Source organism: Eleutherodactylus coqui, chromosome 11 (genome assembly GCF_035609145.1).
Source record: "Eleutherodactylus coqui strain aEleCoq1 chromosome 11, aEleCoq1.hap1, whole genome shotgun sequence".
Taxonomy (NCBI): domain Eukaryota; kingdom Metazoa; phylum Chordata; class Amphibia; order Anura; family Eleutherodactylidae; genus Eleutherodactylus; species Eleutherodactylus coqui.
The window spans coordinates 36,103,107-36,125,361 of NC_089847.1; the positions used below are offsets into that span (position 1 = coordinate 36,103,107).

The 22,255-nt window shown below is 43.5% G+C and overlaps 1 protein-coding gene across 2 annotated transcripts; it reads left to right on the forward strand.

Moving 5' to 3' along the window:
* Positions 1-323: 323 nt before the first annotated feature.
* Positions 324-21,823, forward strand: NUP93 (nucleoporin 93). Of its 2 annotated transcripts, none has more exons than XM_066583788.1 (22): positions 324-374; positions 1,925-2,111; positions 2,823-2,940; positions 4,188-4,250; positions 4,874-5,002; positions 5,093-5,167; positions 9,463-9,555; positions 10,084-10,223; positions 10,770-10,902; positions 10,979-11,136; positions 11,235-11,400; positions 12,397-12,490; positions 12,574-12,765; positions 14,562-14,688; positions 15,591-15,663; positions 15,742-15,786; positions 17,101-17,217; positions 18,099-18,217; positions 18,811-18,928; positions 20,699-20,782; positions 21,420-21,548; positions 21,631-21,823. In XM_066583788.1, the coding sequence occupies exons 2-22, from the start codon at positions 1,933-1,935 to the stop codon at positions 21,739-21,741; spliced, it is 2,463 nt and encodes an 820-aa protein (XP_066439885.1). In that variant the 5' UTR covers positions 324-374; positions 1,925-1,932; the 3' UTR covers positions 21,742-21,823. The 2 variants fall into 2 exon arrangements, with proteins under 2 accessions (XP_066439885.1, XP_066439884.1); XM_066583787.1 differs by lacking the exon at positions 324-374 and adding an exon at positions 388-781.
* Positions 21,824-22,255: the final 432 nt, after the last annotated feature.

Consider the following 22,255-nt stretch of genomic DNA (forward strand, 5'->3'; position numbering starts at 1 on the left):
CCTGAATACACATTTATACACCCGCACTCTCTGCCCCCACACACGGACGGACCGCCCTGAATACACATTTATACACCCGCACTCTCTGCCCCCACGGATGGACGGACCGCCCTGAATACACATTTATACACCCGCACTCTCTGCCCCCACAGACTTGAAGTAAAACGATATCCATAAAACCAGACTTCATACAAAGTGAAATCCGGCAGTATTGGTACAGAATGGTTGCTAGGCAACGCCTGAAGCCCCGTCCTCCGTCTACAAATTTCTGACTGTCAATAAAGTTATCGGAATCGCAATGCATTCTGGGAAGGGAACCATGGACCAATCAGAGACTAGAAGCGTGAGAGCGGGAGGAGAGCGCCGGAGAGGAGGTATGGGGACACCGGGGAGTGTAGGCCACTGTCGGTAACGGTGTGACTGCAAGTCCCAGCAATTCATGGGACAGTATGCCGGCAGACTGAGTCTCACGGCTAAGGAAACCCCATGAGAAGCGGAAGCTACACGCGGCGTGCAGGGGGAATAAAGAGACGAGTAGTGTGCCGCGAGTGTGACGGATGTGTAGTGGTCACGTGCTCTCTCTCCCCCGGGTGTTGCCCATAGCAACCAATTAAAATAGAGCTCTTGGGTGCTTTGGAAAGAGCAAGCAGCCTCCTGATTGGTTGCCCTGCTGCTCCCTGTAGCTTGTACACTGGCGGCTGAGCCTGAGGATACCAGTAATATACAGGACTATGTATGGAGGGCGATGACCCCACGAACCGCAGAGGACCTGGGGCTGTAGGTGCGTGATACACCGTGAAATACAGCATACTGCCATCTATTTCACGCGTGTTACACACCATGTATATATGCTAACCTGAGCGGATCAATGAAAATCCATGTACTGTCATGTGTGTTATACGTGGCGACATCCCGCTCGTGGGACTGACCCCTGGTTACACTTTAGGAGCCCACGGGGGATGTAGGAGTTGTGCTGGAGATCCTTGTGGCGCAGCGGCCATCCGTCTGTCACTGTATGTCCTGTTCTCACCCAAAAGGCAGACCATAAGGCTGGGATTATAGTTTTGGTACTCGGACTATGAGGGGGGTGGGGGATCTCGCACAGACATGGCTGTCATTATTTTTAATGGGGAAATACCGCGTGGCATGCACCTACCACGGGGTGCGATGCTGCCGCTGGACCCATTGAGAGCAACGGGCACTGCAATGCGCGAGCATGCACAAGAATGGGAGTGCCACAACTTGTTTCCAGCATCGCTCGTGTATGACGCCATAGGCCATCAATAGTTGATCGGCATGGGGTCTGTTGCTCAGGACCCGAACCGATCAGCTGATTGTGCGCTTGCTGACAGCACCGCAATTACACAGGGGTCCAAGCGGAAGTCCAACCTCTGTGCAGTGGCCGGCGCTTGTTACTGCGGGCACAGCTTGCATTGATTTCAGTGAGTCCTAATTCTTGATGCCCCGTACAACTCGGACGTACATGTAAGTCCTCCACCTTACTGGCACATCTTATTGTATAGCGCTCTTACAGTAAAGAGGCTGGGCCGGCACTCTATCAGTTCACCCCTAATGAAATGACCGGGGTGTAATGATCGGCTCTCAGCAATAAACATAGCGGTCAAAGCAAGTGGAATTACCAGCTAATGACAGAGATACCAAGGAATAAAGATGTGGGCCAGAGATTCTGAAAGTCTTATGTACATTGCTGCTGCTTGGCATTTGTCTTTGCGGAGAGTCTGACCAGAAAATCCATGACAAACGTGTTCCGTTTGAACATATCCTCGAACTCGTTCCTCTTTACATTGTAATCCAACTGCTTTTACCACGGTCTTCATCTTTTTTCCCTCTGAATAGTTCTAGTAAGGTATTTACCCCTAAGTGCACTTATCTGATGTCTTACCTTGTCTTATGACTTAATTAGCGTCCAAGATGGATGTCGAGGGGTTTGGAGAACTCCTGCAGCAAGCAGAACAGTTGGCTGCGGAGACGGAAGGAGTAACAGAGCTGCCTCATGTGGAAAGAAATCTTCAAGAGATCCAGCAGGCTGGAGAGAGGCTGCGCTCCAGGACCATGACCCGCACCTCTCAAGAGTCGGCCAATGTTAAAGCGTAAGGATTGGGCTTAGATGAAAAGTGTATATACTGTAATAAGCCGTTCCACAGGGTAAATTCAAAAGTCTCAAAACCGGAGTGTCTTGTATTTTCATATAAGCAGTGCCATTGACAGAGGAGAACTGCATTGATGTGATGCTGCTGGCAGCGGGTTGGGATCAATACCTCATGTATTCAATGTGACGCATACCATACAAGTTACACATGACTGTGTTGTGAAACTCACTCAAAAGTTCAAGACAACGTGACGTGTGGATGATGTGGCATGATCACGGTTCCCTAAAACGGCTACAGATGAAGGAGCAGACTGAATGTTTGGGCCACGTGACGTGTTGACACCAACCCTGCCAGGGGTATCGCATTGATCCTTTCTTCCTTTGTTACCAGCATCACTTTTGTAGACCTACAAAACACACCTTTTGGAGACATTTGGCTTAAACTGTACTTCATTTATTGAGTACATGCCTTCCAGTGTAGAGATCTGCTTTCGAGGTAGCCATATTATGGCTTCATACAACCACCAGGTTGCACAGCGCTTTGGTACGGCACTGATAGACTTCTGAGGGACCCTGCTACACCTTCTGAAGTCAAACAGACATGCCAATGTTTTCCTGCCAGATTACGTACATTTTATAATGATGACACTTATCACAATTTAATTCTAGCAAGATCTCACTGTAACGAAAGCTTCTTGTGGTCTTCTTGCAGGTCTGTGTTGTTGGGTTCCAAAGGACTGGACATATCTCACATATCTCAGAGACTCGAGAGTCTGAGTGCTGCCACAACATTCGAACCCCTGGAGCCTGTAAAGGACACAGATATACAGGTGAGTTCATTCCTCCGCTCTAATCCTGCAAGCGGTCCTTGCGCTGCAGCGCTTTGGGATCCTGTCTGTTATATTGTAGAGCTTGGGAGCCCCAGGTATACATTGGCATACAGCACACAGACTGTTCGCAGGCTTACTGAGCAGGAGTTCTAGTGAGGATTGAGATAAAAATTAGATATTTGGAATTAATATCTTTTACCTATCCAGTTCCATGATGACATAACTTTCTTTAAGGGTCTATTCATATTTAGTACACTTTTAGCGTATCCACAAAAGGATCGAGCCCTAGGTTGAAATCTCTGCTGAGAACAATCCTGGATCCATCTGCAAAATGTGCTGATTCGTGGAGTACAAATCCCAAAGGGGACCTGGTCCTGATTGTGAAAGTAAATGTTAACAATTGTGTATACACAACCCGTAGCATGGATTTTTAAGTAGATGTGTCTCCCAGTAGCGTCAGTCTCCAAAGCTATTGGGGTGGGTTGAAAAGATTTATGGAACACTAGTGAAACCCTGCAAGCTTTGTGATTTGGATGAGGACTATGAAACCAAGTGGGATAGTATTTATTAGTGCATGTGAAGGTGCTAGAGGCTACAAAATGTGTCTCCTGAAACATGGCTACCATTATTCTTTTCCTATGAAGCCTATATAAAATCTGACTGTTTTTCAAGTTGGTTAAGGCCTCTAGTGTTATGGATACATAAGGTTAATGGAGCCATTATTGCATGATGTAAGAGTAGCCAGAACACCATTGAAGGAGCACCAAAGACACCGAATTTAATAGAAAAGTAATAAAGGAACAGGTAGAGAAAAACACATACAGAGGTTGCTTGTAGGGCAACTAGTACCAACTGCTAACTTATGTCTCATGTCTACAGCTACACTAAGTGCTGTAGTCCCTAAAGGGCTATTTATACAGGATGATTATCACACAAAATATGGTAAAATGAGCGAATTTGCACAATAATTGCTGTCTAAATCCACAGCCATCGTGCACTATTCATTTACAGTTTGTTGGTCGCTCGCTTTCAACAAGAATCATCGCCAACTTCTTGCTGCGTGTAAATGCTCCCCGCTCAGCGAGACGTCAGCAGTGATCTGCCTGTATAAACATGTGCACGTGCGCTAACATCTAGCGGTGATGTCAGAGCTCATGCAGCCGTTTAGACAACTGTCGTATCGTCTAAATGGGACAAAAGGGGGGAAAAAAGAAGCCAATTACCAGGACTGTCCATTTTGCTTGTAGGGATTTTTGAAAAATGAGAAGGATAATGCTCTGCTGTCGGCTATTGATGAATCAAGGAGAAAGGTGAGTGGCTACAAATACACAAACCCCTTTTTATAAGTTGTGTGTCACCAATTACCATGATGTAAATCACACGAGACTTTAACCAGTTTAATCAATGTAGAACTTGTATATTAAGGCACAAGCAATATAGCAATGAAAGGAGTAAACCTTAATCGCATTTTAATTTGTTCATGTTTTCATAATTTAGTTAGAATATGCAGAGTACTAGATATACATACTAGTAAAGATATAGTACGAAGTACTGACTATTTACTCCTTTGTATTAGTACCTTTTTATATTACATCAAAAGTAGACCAGGACAGTATGCAGTGTAACAGCCTTGAAGAGATGGCAGCAGTGATGATGCGTTCATTGAGGTTGATACTAATTTATTATCAAATCTGTGTCGTATAACAACCTCCGAAGTACCGATAAAAATCCTACCCTGCTATTCGCAGTGCATCACTGAAGTAGAATAATAACTTTTTAAGTTGGCGCCATACAAATAAAGATCATTATTTTTTTACCAATTTTTCACTTTATTAAAATGTTATATATGGAAGTTTTTCCAAACTGCGCCTGTGACTTTAAATACTACAGCTACACAGCAGCAATCTTAGGAATTAATGTATATGTTGTGCAGACATTTGCTATGGCAGAGGAGTACCATAGGGAGTCGATGCTTGTTGAGTGGGAACAAGTGAAACAGCGAATCCTCCACACACTACTTGCCTCTGGGGAAGATGATTTGGGCTTCTCACAGGAGGCTGAGGTATGAAAGACGTTACTTGCATTTGGTTCATTTCCTTCTGTTTTGATAGTGATTTCTGTTTTTAACATTAGTGATTTGCTTTTGTGGCAGACGAGTTACATCAGTGATCTTGGAGCTCCAGGTCGCAGTTCTCTTGATGATGTGGAAATGGCATATGCACGACAGGTGAGTCAAAGGAAAGCAATTTGTTTTCTTTAAAGTGTACTCGTATTTTCAGGTCACTTTTCATAATAAGTTGGTATGTGTGTACATGAAGAGTTCCACTAGTCCTGGCCATTATATCCTGACTTGTAGCCTTCATTTTTCACCATTTTCCAGTCTGCAAGCTCTCTAATTTTCAGTTTTCCCTGACTATTTGGGTGGAGACTACAATATCCTACTAAAAGTATTTGGACACCCCTATTAGTATAATGGATCATGTCTTATTATCATGTCACGTCTCCTAAACCATGCTACATACGATGCAGACGCTTGGAGGTGTCAGCTACAGTTTGTAAAAGGAACAGCATGCTATTGAATATATAGGTTATGCTACTACACACAAGCTGCCCATCACAAAGTACAATGCATCGGCCTGTCTACAGTGGTTCAAGGAGCATTGTTGTTAGACATTTGAGCAATGGAAGAAAGTTCTATGCTGTGTTGTCGGGCTACTCCATCTACACTTTAGATGGTCAAACATGGGTATGAAGGATCATGGGGAACACCCTTTGCCTGAGCGTGTTGTGCCAACAGTTAAGTACAGTGGAGGTTCTCTTATGATCTGGGGGTGCTTTACATGACATTAACACGGAGGTGTACCATTTTGACATTTTATACAATAATGTGCTGCTGACAATCTAGTAATACTCTGGGAATGGTCAGCCAGACTTCTAACAAGACAACATGCCTTGTCACAAATCCAACGCTGGTTTAAAGATATGGACGTTCCACCATTGGACTGACCTGCTCAGAGTCCTGAACTGAACCGCATTAAACATCTTTGGGATGAATTGGAACATCAGGAAATATGAACAGTGTGCATCATCTTTGAGAAAACTCACCAGATGTTTGCAGGATGAATTGAGGGAAATACCAGCTGAAGTGTATCAGACATTAGTAGAATGTCAATAGGGCCAAGGGAGGCGTCACTATGTAGTAACATGTAAACAAATACTACTTTTGATTCTTGTTCAGGTGTCCAATTACTTTTGGTAGCTTAGTGTAGTGGCTATGCTGGCTCCCATAGAGTGCACACATAGGAGAGCTGGATATCTTCTTTTTCTCGTCCATTACACAACCTTCAGAAGACAAGGAGGCATAGTCAACATTAGTTTCATCCTCACCCACCAGCCATAGTGGCTCCTACATTGGAACACTCCCTTCCTACGGCAGGCGAGCACTGGAGCTACATTTTATATGGCAGAAAGGTAAGTATTACAACCCCACTCCCCTACACTTTCCCTAGATATGGCTTGACTTTTGGCTCACGCTTCGGCAGCTTTGGCAACCTCTTGTCTAACTATGGCTCAAATCCCGGGCTGCAGAAGTCTCCTCTAAGAGGTCATTAACACCTCTTCCTTTTGGCCTCCCTTGGCACCAGACTGGACAAGATTATTTCTGAGGCCAAAGGTGGTAAGAGCTGTGACCTTCCACAGAAGAAATCGAGTCGTGCAAGATCTGCACAGAAGAAAAAGTGTTAGTTTCGTTCCTTTTGCAGCTCCAGCTCCCCGGACCTCAGATAACAAGAAATCCTTGCAAGACCAAAACCGAAGTTCCTCCTTTAAATTACATCTTTAATGGCATCCCTAGCTACAGTCCTCCAAGTCCATCTCCACCAAATCCTCAGCATGAAGGGAGGCCCCCACCCTAAACTTTCCAGGGTGGAGGGCAATGTTCCCTATTCCGAGAGACCTGGATCACTCTTGTATGAAGCTTGGGTTCGAGAGGTCATCTCTTCGGGTCACCTTCTTCCCCAGATCGCTTCTTCAGCTGCAGGCATCCAGTGTCTCCTTCAAAGGCCCATGCTTTGGCTCAGGGTATAATAGTCCCTGTTTCTCCCTTAGAACGCTTCAAAGGGTTCTATTCCAATCTCTTTGTGGTACCCAAGAAGGATGGCATTGTCAGACTCGTTCTGGATTTAAAGAAGTTCAAACAATTTGTCAGTGTCCATGGAACCGTGGGAGTTTCTGTCATCCATTGACATGAAGGATGTGTATCTTCATATTCCTCTACTTTACCATCTGCTTGGAACACAACTAATTCACAGTCTTTTTATTTGGGTTGGCCACGGCTCCTAAGTCTCCACAAAGGTTCTGGCATCAGTGATGGCTCTCCTTCACTCTGAGGGGATAGTGGCCATCCCCTATCTCGTTGACATTTTGGTGAAGGTTCCCGACTCGGTCAGACAATCTGAAGAGTCTCCACTTCACTCAGGACACTCTGTCCCGGTTCGGGTGGGTCATCGACCATCAAGTCCTCCCTCTCACCATCACAACGTCTGGACTTTTTGGGTCTCTCATCGGCACATGCCCGGGTCCTTCTCCCGCCACAGAAATTACATCTCCTTCACGTGTAGGGGTGTTCCCTGTAATCTCAGAATCCTGGGACTAGTCATCACTGCATGAGTACTGGGTTTGGGGCTGATGTTCTTATCCTTTTTGTAGTGATTCCATCCGGCCAGTTTCATGCCTGATCTCTCCAGCGCCATTTTCTCTGTGGCACAAATCCGTGGACTCTCTCAATCAAGAGATCCACCTTTCTGTACAGCTTTGTCTTCTCTGATCGCTGAACTCTTCTCAGGTCCACCTAAGATGCTCCCTTTTAAACCTTGCACTGGCACGTACTCACAATGGACACCAGCCGACACTACAGAAACTCACAGTGCTGGTGTTTACCTGCATGGTACAACCTGCAGGTCAACATTCCATGACTGCTCTCTCCTCAGAAGATCTTCTCTTACAGGGACCCCTCTTCTATACGAGTTTCTCCACACGTCGTTTAATGGTGTGGTGGTTGAACCTATGGTCCTGAGAGCTCGTGGATTTGCAGAACCTGTCATTCCAACTATGATGAAGACTAGAAAGTCCTCTTCCTGGGTTTCACATTGAGGTCTGGAAGATTTTCTTCCTCTGCTGTTAACAATGCAACTTCCATCCTATGCTATTTTTTTTTTTTTTGCTATCTTGCCTTTTATCCTTCTCCAATAGGGATTGGGCATGTCCTTGGGCCTTAGTTCCTTGAAGGGTCAGGTATCGATCTTGTCCATTCTTTTCCAATCGCTCCTGGCTTAAAAATCTGCTGCCCATACCTTTCTACAGGGCGTCTTTCACGCTGTCCCTCCATACTGCTCTTTTTTCCCAACCTGGGACTGCAATCTGGTACTGGAAGTGCTGCAGCCTCGCCCTTTAGAGCCATTGTGCAACATCTTGTCCTGGAAGGTAGCCTTTTTGATGGTGATAACTTCCATCCGCTGGGTTTCTGAGCTTGCAGCCTTGTCGGCCAAACCTCTTTTCGCCGTCTTCCAACAGGACAAGGTGGTTCTACGTCCCATGCCCGCCTTCTTACCAAAGGTTGTGTTGGCCTACCATATCAATGAAGACATCGTCTTGCCTTTGTTCTGCCCTTCTGTTACACATCCAAGCGAATCTGTGCTCCACAATTTGGTCTTGGTTTGAGCCTTGCAGATATACCTCTCCCAGATGTCGTCTTTCAGACGCTCTGCTTTTCTTTTTGTAATACCAGATTACCACCTTTCGGGCTTTGTGTGCTTTCCAAAACCACAGCATGCAGTGAATTATGGCTGCCTGAGCCCCGCCTCATGGATATCATTATACAGCAGTACTGAGCAATGTAGATGGGATTTCAGTAGCTGTGACATAGTAAACAATTACTATTGGCTGCAGAATCAAATCTTCTGATTCCCCTCCTCTAGCTCCCTACTCCTTCATAGGTTTCTATGAGCAGCATGAGACAGCAGCAAGCAAAGCCTCCCCCCCCCCCCCCCCTTCCTGTTTCCTGTAAACTGCCTTGGTGTCTTTGTTACTAGAAACACACTTCACAGGACAACAGATCGTGAACAGCAAATTATAAGGAAGGTAGACCTCTAATGGACAGTAGTTTAGTGTGTTTCAGCACAAAAACATGATTTTAGGTAAAGAAAGTGATTTGGGCTTTTGCTAGTCACCAAAACACGTTTCCTTAAAATGCAATGCCTACTAAACCCTTTCCAATCCACCGTCTGACGTCTTAAGATATTCTAATTGAAGTCTGTACAGCTCCGATGTCGGAAGACATCCAGCAGGGTATTCTTACTGTAGATTACTGGCCATTCTGTTGTCGGGGGGCCTCTCCAGCATGTCACATACCGCAGTACTGGCTCTAGCCAGCAGATGGCGCCATTGTATAATGGCAGAAAGTGAAATAAACAAGGCGTAAATAATACATTCCTTTATTGTTAATGAAATTGTGGTTTATTGCAGATATATGTGTACAATGAGAAGGTTGTGAGTGGAAATCTGAAGCCAAACCTGGTAGACCTGTGCATTGCGGTTGCTGAGAGATTGGAGGACAAGGTAGGAAATCTAAAAAAAGCAAGCATCCAGTGTCATTGTTTAACTTGTTCTAGTGAAGAATAACTTATTCCTCTAATACATACAAATGCAGTTGCAATGTATTAGATTTACAATGAGCATAATGGGTGAAACTGATTCAAAATCCTGAAGTATAATATTACAAATACTACAATCCCAAGTATAGAACATTCTGCTGTGCAAACCGATAAATCCTAAGCAGGAAGGAAAAGGAGAAAATGAAGTCTGGAAAACCTGTTTAGCAGAAGGGAGATGGTATATCGCAGTCTACATTTAATTTGACAATAATAAACATAAGTTAGTATATAGGTCTTATCTGACAATACTATAAGGTTGCTAGTTGAGCATGTTATGCCATTGAGCCATAGTTGGGGGTATATATCATAATAATGTGTGTTTACCAGTAGTGAGATACATAACGTACTGTGTATGTAAACGGTTGTAATAAAGCATCACACTCTGTTTTGGTATGTGAATGTGTTTTACAGCTCTCTGGTTTTCTCTTTGCAGAATGTATCTGATGTTTGGGCGATGGTCAAACAGATGACTGATGTTCTGCTAGTTCCAGCTTCTGATACAATGAAAAGTCGCTGCTCAGTTCAAATGCAGATGGCTTTTGTTAGACAAGCTTTAGTGTTCCTGGAAAAAAGGTAATTGTAGGAGCCGCCGTGTAGCTGGTATCGAATGGGATTTGAAACCGCTTAGTAACAATTTGACAGGGCAATGTTGCTTTGACTCTTCAATATATCTACTACAGTAAATCCTCTACGTCTAGAGGAAAGAAGGTTTCTATATCAGTATAAAAAGGGGTTCTTTATTGTAAGAGCAGTGAGACTATAGAACTCTCTGCCTGAGGATGTGCTAATGACGAACTCGCTAAATGAGTGCAAGAGGGGCCTGGACGCCTTTCTTGAGTGTAATATTGCGTGTTCTATCACTGATTACTCAGAAGGGTCGGTGATTTAGGGATTTTTCTGATTGCCAGATTTGGAGTTGGGGAAGGAATCCCCCCCCCCCCCCCCCCCTAAAATAAGGAAAATTGGCTTCCACCTCATTGTTTGATTGTTTTTTATTTTGCCTTCCTCTGGATCAACATTGCAGGAGAATAAGCTGAATTGGATGGGCTTGTGCTTTTTAGCCTTACACACTGTTACTATATTACTTTTAGTCCTCCCATTGTTGTGCTTTGTTTATAGTTATAAAGACTATACACTGACGAGTGTATACTCCAACCTGCAGCAAGCACAGTTGGGAGGTATTCCTGGGACCTACCCTATGGTGCGGAGCTTCCTTAATATCAGGCTTCCTGCTCCTATTCCTGGACTGCAGGTAAATATGAAGCCACTGCATACGCTATAAAATGTTGGTGTTTATGAATTATGCTTATGTAACTGTAAATTTACAGGATGGTGAACTGGAAGGATACCCGGTTTGGGCGCTGATCTACTACTGCTTGCGCTGTGGGGATATCTTGGCAGCACAGCAAGTGGTGAACAGAGTTCAGCATCAGTTGGGGGAGTTCAAGAACTGGTTCCAAGAATACGTTCACAGCAATGACCGCAGGTAACTGCCGTAATTCCTGACTCGGTCATTGCTGTCAAGTTTTTTTAGTTACTGCTTCGATATATGCCTGTAACTTGATTTTTTTTCTCCGACTCCAGACTGTGTCCATCAACAGAAAACAAACTCCGTCTACACTACAGAAGAGCAGTAAGGTCAAGCACTGATCCCTACAAGAGAGCGGTCTACTGTATTATTGGGCGCTGTGATGTTGCAGACAATCATAATGAGGTAGCGGATAAAACCGAGGACTATCTGTGGTTGAAGGTGAGTGGCTATGTATGATTGCTTACATTGTTCTTCAGTGGGGATCTTCAAATTTGGAGGCCAATTCCGTTGGCTGTGATAGGCACAGAATCCTAAATATCTTTAGTTTATTGCCGTGTGTGTTGCCATGTATGTATGTGTCTCCTCAGATGCTGAACTCCCTTTTATTATGTGCAGCTTTCTCTGATGCTTGTCATTTTGCCTGTTGAACACTGAACGCTATGATCAGTACATATGAGCAGAAAATAGAGATGGAGGGGAGCTGCTACCGTTAAAAATTTCCTTCTTTATTGAATAAAATAAAGCATACAGCTCACAAGTGCACGCTGAACGCGTTTCGGCAAAAGCCTTTGTCAACAGTACAGACTGTTATGTATATATTTTTTCATTGTTTTATTTATTTATTTTTTCCTCTAGAGCATCTTGTTTTTGTACATTAACTGATTTGTTTTATTGTCTTTGTTCAGAATTTTTATGGGGCTCTCTACATACAGAAAAAAAACTTTGCTCAGCTTAAAGGGATATTGCCATATTATCAAGTTATCCCCTTTCTACGGGATAGGCAATAACTACCTGATCAGTGTTCGAACTTCCTGGACCCCCACCAGTTGCCAGAACAGAGCCACATGTCCGCCTGCGTGACTGGCAATGAATTGAGTGACCGCACACCTACTTGGCCAACACTCCATGGGACTGCTGGAGATAGCCATGTTTAGTTGCTTAGCTATTTCTGGAAGTCCTATTAAAATAAATGGAACAGTAGTTGAGCATGCGCACTGTCGCTCCGTGGGGGACAATGGACATCCATTCTAGCAATCAGTGGGGGTCCCAGCAATCAGACCCCTACTGATCATCAGGTAGTTGTCACCTATCCTGTGGGTGGGGAATAACTTGATATTGCCAGAATACCCCTTTAAAGGAGTTTTCTCATCCGATCCATTTATGGTACAGTTATTGAATGTGTATTAAATAGCGACCTGTTTTTTTTCTGTACAGTTGAGTCAGATTTGCTTTGATGATGACACGAACAGTTCTCCACAAGACAGACTTACCCTGCCCCAGTTCCAGAAGCAGCTGCTTGAAGACTATGGTACATAGTAACACATGCATGTATGTAATAAACACGTTCCAAATTTGCCCACCATATTTTACATGATCCTTTTTGTGTTTCAGGGGAATCGCACTTTGCTGCAAACCAACATCCCTTCCTGTATTTTCAAGTCCTCTTCCTTACTGCTCAGTTTGAAGCCGCTATCGCCCACTTGTTCCGCACAGAACGCACCCGCTGTCATGCCGTACATGTGGCACTTGCTCTTTTTGAATTGAAATTGCTTCTGAAGTCCTCCACACAGAGTGCACAACTGTGTAAGTATAGAAGTGCTGCGCAGTTAAGCTACATTTATTTTATTTTTCTTGACACGGCAATACAAAGAGGGAATACTACTACAAGCCTAAACTGACTGCATATGTGAAAGTTACCATAGATGGGTCTATAGCTTGTTTTCATTGATACTCCTCTTTATTGCTGTCGTTGTTGAGTACGGATTGTCATTCTTGTTTTTATTCAGTAAACTTTATTTAAATGTATTGTAGACGGACATGCACTTAAACTAATTTTAGTCTTATTAGGGCAGTTGTCAATCTCCCACTATATAGCTGTACCTTAAATATGTTTTCCGGGATTTAAAGGGGTTGTTCGCTTACAAAGTCCTACTTTAAAATTAGTGAAAAATGACTGACTAAAAACAATAAGACAAAAGATACTTACCCATCCTCAGCCCCGGCAATCCAGCGCTGCAGCCCCATGATTTCTCCAGTCTCTGTTGATATTAGAAGTCAAGTGACCACTGCTTGCTAATCAGAGGTCGTAGCATCACCTTTCGGCACTCCTGCCGTCATGGTGCCCAGGATGTGAATGCTGATGCCAGAACGGAGGGGTGACCCTGCCGCCTCTGATTAGCAAGCAACAGTTGCCCAATGTCTTCATCAACAGAGACTAGAGGAATCCCATAGTTGCAGTGCTGGATCGCTGGAGTTGAAGATGGTAAGTACCTTTTTGTTTTATTGTTTTTAGTCACTAATTTTAAAATATGACTTTGTAACCAGACAACCCATTTAAATATAGATGGCTAATCTCTGAGTTTGACCATCAGTGTTTGATTTGTGGGAGTCCTACCTTGGGACCAGTCTCTGTTGACAGCAGAATCAAGTGACCACTGCCTGCTAATCAGAGTTTTATATATATATATATATATATATATATATATATATATATATATACAGGACGATTGCTGGGTGCTAAAGCGTCTGACAGTTGCTCCAGCGATAATTGCTTCTGCGCTTTCACACAGGAGCGATGATTACTCAGTGAATAAAGGCGAAGCGGGCTGGAGATTACTTCTGCCGCCCCTCCTTCATTCACAGTAAACAGGCAGTAATTTATAGATGAACAACTATCTGTTTACACGATTGTCGTTCAGTTTTTATGCCTGCAGAAACTGAAAAGTGAACGATAAGCAAACAAATTATCATTCGTCATTCAGTCACAGGCAGCCTTTACACTGAACAATTACTGTTCAGATTCCTGCAATCCAGTGAATCTGAATGATTATCATTAGAGATGAGCGAGCATACTCGCTAAGGACAATTGCTTGATCGAGCATTGTCCTTAGCGAGTATCTCTTCGCTCGGAAGAAAAGGTTCGGCTGCCGGCGCGGGTGACAGGTGAGTTGCGGCCATGAGCAGGGGAAAGTGGGGGTAGGAGAGAGAGATCTCCCCTCCATTCCTCCCCCACCGCTCCCCGCCCACCGCCAGCACCCGAATCTTTGCTCCCGAGCGGACAGGTAGTCGCTAAGGGCAATGCTCGATCGAGCAATTGCCCTTAGTGAGTATGCTCACTCATCTTGAATTGTCATTCTTTTTAAAAGAGCCCTACGGGACTGCAGTCTTTTTTTTTTTTTTTAATTTTGTTATACACTTGGCAACAACGCTATACACACACATGTGGCTGTGCCCGGTACTGCATTTCAGCCTCACTCGCTTGAATACAGTACAACGGCCTGTACAGACGAGCTGCTGTGCCTGTATAGCTGTAGCCCATTCACTGTGCGGATTGGTTTATGTAGATATGTCATATACAATTTTTGCATCTGCCCTTGCAGTGAGCCAAGAAGGAGGAGATCCTATTGGTGTCCGACGTCTCAACTTTGTTCGTCTTCTTATGCTTTACACAAGGAAGTTTGAACCAACAGACCCACGAGAAGCTTTGCAATATTTTTACTTTCTCAGGTTGGTTTCTTAAAGAAAGTTTGTGATGTGAAATTAACGCTTAATCATCAGCCCCTCCCTTTTCTTAGTGATTGACAGCTCCTTTCTGAGATCAATAATGGGCGGGGCTAGGAAAGAGAGATAGCAAAAGCACTGGACGAGTCTGAGCAGAGCCGCCCGCCCACTTGCATACAGCGCATAGGGTAGAAGAATAAAGATTTCTCCGTGATGGCTCTGCCAGTTAATTTCAGATGACAGATTTCTTTTAAAAAATTTAAATGCTCTTGTCAAAGTTTTAGAATGTTTTCTACTTCTGGTGACTGTGTTTGCATTGATTTATAGAGGATCTGTCAGCTGTCATGACATGCCTATTTTAGAAATTACTTGAATTCTTCATAAAAGATGCTGCCTGATTGCTACATTATCAGAGCCCTGCGTTGTAATGTTCCTCTGCTATTCGTCCTGGAAGTTTCTTGTCATTGACAACTAGAAGTTACCATTCCTTTTGTTGTAAGGGTGCATCCCTACTCGGTATGACACTGACAGCACAAATTGGACAGTGTGACTGTGCAGGGACACACCCACTTGTCAATTTAGTTGTAAATCTCTGGGGGCAGCAAGAGGGAACAGTACAATGTAGGGTTAAAAAAATAAAAAGATGTTACAGAATTATTTTAATTAAGGGTTATTCTTGGACCATTATGACTGACATGGTAATATATCCCCTTGTGTGTGACAGCTATAGGTGGCCAGCATTACGGAAACAGTTGAGCTGGCTGCGCTAGTCTGTTTCCATAACTCTCATAGAAGGGAATGGGAATTGCAGCCTAGCTCCTGAGATGGGAATACCCCTTTAAACATGTACTATGATCAGAAAGTAGACCTTTTGTCGTTTTTTTTTTTTTTTTTTTCATTTCTTTCAGAAATGAGAAAGACAGCCAGGATAAGAATATGTTCCTGCGGTGTGTCAGTGAACTAGTGATTGAAAGTCAAGAGGTACGGACGCTTCCATTCTTAGCACTTCTGGTTCCTTGTTTCATGTTTTCTAATTATTTCCTTTCCTATCATTTATAGTTTGATATGCTTCTTGGGAAGTTGGAGAAAGATGGTACAAGGAAGGTAATAGAATTTGTCACCTTTCAGCATTTACAAAAATGTGTAAAACTGTGATGATATATGCATTTTGAAACATACACTGAACGATCACTGCATTAGGAACATCTATTAAATAACAGGTCGGTCCACCTATTTGGGGGATCACGGCTTTCAGACATCTGGGAACAGATTCCACAAGGTAGTGAACATCCTTCATACTCAACTTTACTCATGCCCACTGCTGCAGCTCTGTCATTTGGTGCACATTTTGTGGGGAAGTCGGAGCGGATCTCACAGCCCTTTCCAGTATATCGCAAACTAGTTCTTTGGACTTACTACCTAGTGATCCAAGCTCAATGACATAGTGCTGCCTGGTTGAAGGATGGCACTGTAGTCGGGGAGGACTTCCTGAAGATATGGGTGCAGATGGTCAACTAACAGGTCCTGTAATGTTCACCATTCAAGGATGATGGTATCAAGACCAAGAGTCCTAGGCTATGCCAAGGAAACACTCCACACACCATCACACCACCACCGGCCTGTTGGAATACAAATTCATGCAGTTTACGCCAGATGTTCACCCAGCCATCCAAATGGATAACCAGAAATAGGACTTGTAATTCCAAACGACCTTCTGCCATTTGTCCAAGGTCTATTGACCTCTTTCCTGGATTCCTGTGAAGCGTTGTTGTGATGGTGCCGAGTTATCTAAGGAGCCCTTGCCGGTCTTCGGCTATTGAGCCCCAATTGATGCAAGGTACACCCTATGGTCATTGTGGAAGTTTCTCTAACTTCCCCACTGTTGTAATGCAGGGTTACTTGGTGGCACATCATTGCTAAGATACCAGATGTGCCACCCGACATTTGCTTCTAGGATCAACCACACATGGCCTGCCGCTATGTGATCTGTTGGATGTCTGTCCATGGTTCAACAAGTCTTGGTGCGCTCTTGATACCGTGGTTAATGAACAGACAACAATTGCAGCTATTTCAGAAATCTGGGCACCAGCAATCTGCCCGCAGTCAGTCACTCAAGTCACCATATTTACCCATGACTACCAAATGTTGCATCTGCTGTGCAGAAGACAGGTCCGCTTAATATCTGAGAGCAGATTGTGCCGCCATCACGTGGTACCGTGTCACTGATCTCAAGATTTAACGCACCAGCTGTTCCTAACGCAGTGATCGTTCAGTGTATAACACATTCAGTCTTCCTTGTGGTCTTCCCATTGGGGGGGGGGGGGGGGGGGAGTTGGAAGCAGAACATTACCACAAGGTTCTCCCATCATAAATCACCCATCGTCATTACATCATTTAATAGTTTTATTATGTTGGCAGCCTGGAGCCATTGATAAATTTACAAGAGACACAAATCCTATCATAAGCGAGGTGGCATCTGTAGCAGAACAAAAAGGACTGTTTGAAGAAGCCGCCAAGCTCTACGACTTGGCAAAGGTAAACATTTCACGCGGTTTGATAGCATCTCATGATAAACATACCAGTATGAGCGGTAGCTTGCAATACTGCAAAAAAAAAAACGTTTTTGGGAATCTGTTTTCACTGTAGAATATGTATTTACCTCCAACAATTCCTATATCATATGGTAAATGTCAGAGAAACCACTCCAGTCGAAAAATGAACTGATCATAGATCTATTTTTTTAACCCCCTAGAGGGGTTGTACCAGAATTACAAGCTACCTCCTATCCACAGGGCGAAAGTTGGTGATCCGTGGAAGTCCCGTGTCCCCCGTCCACCTCACTGTGGGTTTATTGCACCTCTTGCAGTGAGTAGGAAGAGGATTGCAGCAACGGTCGAGCAAGTGCGCTGCTGTTCCATTACTTTTTAATGGGACTTCAGTGATACCCAAGCTCTTGCTGCTTGACTTTTTCTATCAGTCCCGCTGAAATAAATGCACGGCTGACCGCTGATGCTCTGCCAGCACTCCATTGAGTGTGAGAAAGAAGGGGACACAGAACCCCTTCTCTCATTCTCAGAATCAGTGAGGACCTCTGCAGTGAGACCTGCACTGATCAGCTATGTGTAAGGGGATAAATTGTGATTCTAGTGCAACTCCTCTAATGACCAGGCCTCTGAATTTTAATGACCATCTCAATTTTGTTTGGTTTTGCCTTGTTGCATTTTAGAAGCCATACCTTTTTTTCCCTTTTTCTTTTAAATTGACGTGGCTGTATACATTTTTCCTTGTGTTGCAGAGATATATTAAAAAAAAAAGTCAAACTTTTTTTTTTCTTCTATTTCTTTTCCACCACTCATGTTTCACACTGAATGGTTTGTTGCGCACGCACGTTCAGGTTTGTACATTTCTTTCTGCAGAATCCAGACAAGGTTTTGGAGTTGACCAATAAATTGTTGGGGCCAATTATTTCTCAAATCAGCTCTCCAGATTCTAACAAGGAGCGATTGAAAAACATGGCACTGTCTATTGCTGAAAGGTAAGATTCACTTTGTACTGCATCTAAGGGCTCCCAAACACTTGCCTTTTTTTAACACGGATGTCAATGGGACTTTCTAATGTTAAAAACGCATCATGCAAAAATTGCAAAGCACCAACTGGCGATGCGTTTTTAACATTAGAAAGTCCCATTGACATGCGCGTTAAAAAAACGCAAGTGTGTGGGAACCCTAAAGGTGCTGACGCAGTTTAGAGGTAGGAAAGTTATTATCAAGACACGTTAAAGGGGGTTGTCCTACGAAAGCATATTATCTCCTATCCACTTGTTAATCGGGGGGGGGGGGGGGGGGGAGAGAGTATCCTATAATGAAGGCAACAGCTATCACACATAAAGCACTACTGCTGCATGAGACTTCTGGTGCGCTTCGTCTCTCATAGGCTGTAATAGTTTTTTGTTTTTTTTTTAAAGGATGGGTCATGAATAGCTCATGGTCATATGCTTTAAATGGTTGCTATTGTTAGGTAGGCGTCACAGCGTCTGTTTAATGTATATTATATAGCATATGAACAAAATAAAACCAAAAAGCTACATGTTTGTTCATACATTCACATGGGAATTGTTTTCTTCTCCAGATACAGATCCCAAGGTGTAAGCGCAGAAAAAGCAATCAACTCTACATTTTATTTGCTGTTGGATCTGATGACTTTCTTTGATAACTATCATGGTGGCCATGTTGATCTAGCATTTGATGTAAGTTCAGAATGTAGTGGAATGTTTTCACTTACAAGAAACTTGTGAAAAATCATTTTGTACTTTTGTGTGATTGTGCTTTAAAGGTATAATATTTTTCCCTAAGTGTCCCTGTGCTGGTGACTTAAAGGCTATAAGCAACAACATTTTAGAAATCAGCTTTCTCAAAAGTCTTCTTTACAAATTTCCTCCATTTTGCTGCTGTAGAGTCTGTGTAACTCCTTCACATGGCTAGTTGTACTGCTGCATTTGACATAGATCCAACAGTATACTACTTTTGGCTGTGTTGGCACTGTGTTCCCCTTTTCTTTCAGTGTTGAGGATAGCAGGGATAGGGGATATGCCAGATCAAAAAGTGGAAAGGGGGGAAAGCACTCAGCCTTTCAGGGAGGGCACAGTACACAGATAGGGAGGAAAGCACAGGGGGAGCGAGCATGAATCACATGGACTTTCTATCCGGGTACAGAGTGAAGAGAGAACCCTCGTCAGATTGTCGGCGGGGATGTTTGAGGGTATTATCGGGCACTCCATAGCAGCACAAGAGAAAAAAAGATCCTTATAGATGTGCTGATACAAGATAGTTATAGTCTATCTAACAAAGAATGCAGTAGCACTCCACCGTTTATGGATGGGGATTGGTCACCTGCGACAAACATCACTGGTGCCGATCACGTTACAGTCTCTATTGACCGGAGGAGAGGACAGCTGGCCAATCCCCAAACACAAATGGCAGAGTGATACACTCAATGCCGCCCCTATCGGCTGCATTCTCTTTGTGAGACAGGCTATAATAATAATAATAATCTTTATTTGTATAGCGCCAACTTATTCCGCAGCGCTAATGAATACAGCAGCATCCTGGACACGCAGATCTCACGTCCTGCAGGGACACATCCACATGGGACAAGTCTGTCACTAGGAGCAGGTTGCAAACTGCATATCGGGGGCCTGAAAGTAAATGAAGGATTAAAAGTTTGTCTTGTTTAACTCAACTAAACCCAACCCATAGCCTTTAAGTTAAAGCTTTCACATCAGCTCTGCTTCTCAGGTCCCTGTGCCTGCATCTGACCCGATGGGCACTGTCAGGTGGTTCTCTCTCCTCCAACCTTTCCTCCTGCAGCTACCAACCATCGTTTAGCTTATAGTGAGAGATTTTACACCAATACCTTCTGCATGTAGCTGTGTATTGCAAGTACTCATCCTGTCTGACACCAGGGGCAAAACATCCAGACCACGTAGGACTATAGACACCCATTTCACATAGTCTCGTTGTAAGACCAAATTTCCCTGTACCTTCTGTCTAAGGGTATGTTCACACATCGTGGAGCAAATGCTCAAAAATCCACATGTAGATTTTGGTGATTGTTTTCACCATTGAATTGAATGAATTTCATGGTGAAAATCCACAACAAGTAAAGCACCATTCCACGGGCAGAGAGCCTCCCATTTGGATAGCAGCTCATTGCACTTGCATTAAACAGTCGCAATGGAATCCTGAAACAAACTGATTAGCTTGGTGTCAGCAGGAGGAGTATAGCTGGTAGGAGCAACCAAAGCTTTTTTGTGTAGCGTCCGCCTTCTAATGGCAGTGGCCGTACCAAAGGTCTTTACTGTATCCCCCAATGAACACCACGAGAAAGAGATTTTACATCAAGTATTTCTTTTAATAAGTGTAAATGCAAAAAAAAAAAGTTTAATTATGGGCTGGATTTAACTATGAACATTATTTTGTGTGGGACATCCCTGTTAATACAGTTTTCTCATTCATAGATTATTGAGAAATTGAAGATTGTGCCTCTAAGCCAGGACACCGTGGAGGAGAGAGTTGCTGCATTCAGAAACTTCAGAGATGAAGTAAGTAAAGAATTACACAATTATAGTTTTTGTTTTTTTTCAAGCAAATGTTTTATTTGATTAAGATGGTCCATCAATGCATGCTATGGTAAACCCTCACTGATATGACATATACCCGTGGCTGTGCCCGGGTACTTCAGCCTGACTTAAAGGGGGTGTTTAGGATTAAACAAACATGGTTGCTTGTTTTCAAAAGCAGTGCTACTGCTGTCCATGAGTTGTTTGTGGAGTGGAGCTGCTATACCAGACTCAACCCATGGATGGGTGTGGCATTGTTTGTGGAAGAAAACGGCCATTTAAAAAAAAAAAAAAATATATATATATATATATATATATATTGGATAAACCACTTTAACTGAGTGAGTTGCTGTACTGCAGAAGCAATTCTGTGTCTACTAAAACTGTGGCAGAACTGGGTGTTCTTCAGGCGGCACTGCAATCTCTCTGTTCTATAGAATAGTAAGGGTCCTTGCTGTCAGACCCCTACCAATTATTGATACCGCACTTTGAGCAAATGCTAAGGATATGTGTCTAGCTATGTCGTTGCTAACAAGATTTGTGTCTGATTCTGTTCACTTTGTGTTTAGTTATTGGGTAAATTTATGGTGTTTTTTCTCCTCACCTGTAATCTCCTCAGATCAGGCATAATTTGTCTGAAGTCCTTCTTGCTACAATGAACATACTATACACCAAATACAAAAGGCTGAAGAGCAGTGGCCCCTCTTCTCTTGGAAGACCGCAGCTAGGAGTAGAGGATAAAGATTCGGTGGGTGACAGTCTATTTTCATGATGTGTAGCTGATCACTTCCTTTGTTTACACGTGTTACAATGTATGTTGTCTCCTATAGGTGTTACGTAGTCAAGCCAGAGCTCTTATCACCTTTGCTGGGATGATCCCATTCAGAATGTCTGGAGACACAAACGCTCGACTTGTACAAATGGAAGTCTTAATGAACTGATGCAAATACTCACTCCAACATCCAGCACCAAGTTTCAGTGTTTTTGTTATAAAATTTCAAATATAATTAGTTTTTGTTTTCATGATCCTGTTTGGTTATTTAACAGGTAAACATATTTTTAAAACAACTGATTTGACTTTTTGGTTTCTTCAAAGTTGAATTTCAGAAAGGCAGATTTTAATGGACCCCAAATAAGGGGTCCATTAAAATGAATGGAGGTGGACGGCTGGAATGATCCCCGGCCTACTCTGCCTCCATTCACTGAGCGAAAAAACCATCACAGAAAACAGCCATATACTTACCAATGTACTGACATAAAAGGGCAGGTAAAAGCACCACATCCCTCAGCATACAGCCAGCCATGCTTCTAAATGAGGGCTTAGTCACACGGGCGCCGATGCACCCATGTGACTGAGCCCTTGCTGCAGGAAGAAGACAGCCGCACTTCAGGACGGACGACTTCCCGCAGCGCCGAAGAAAGAATACGTGACCGGCAATGAAGCCGCGCACATGT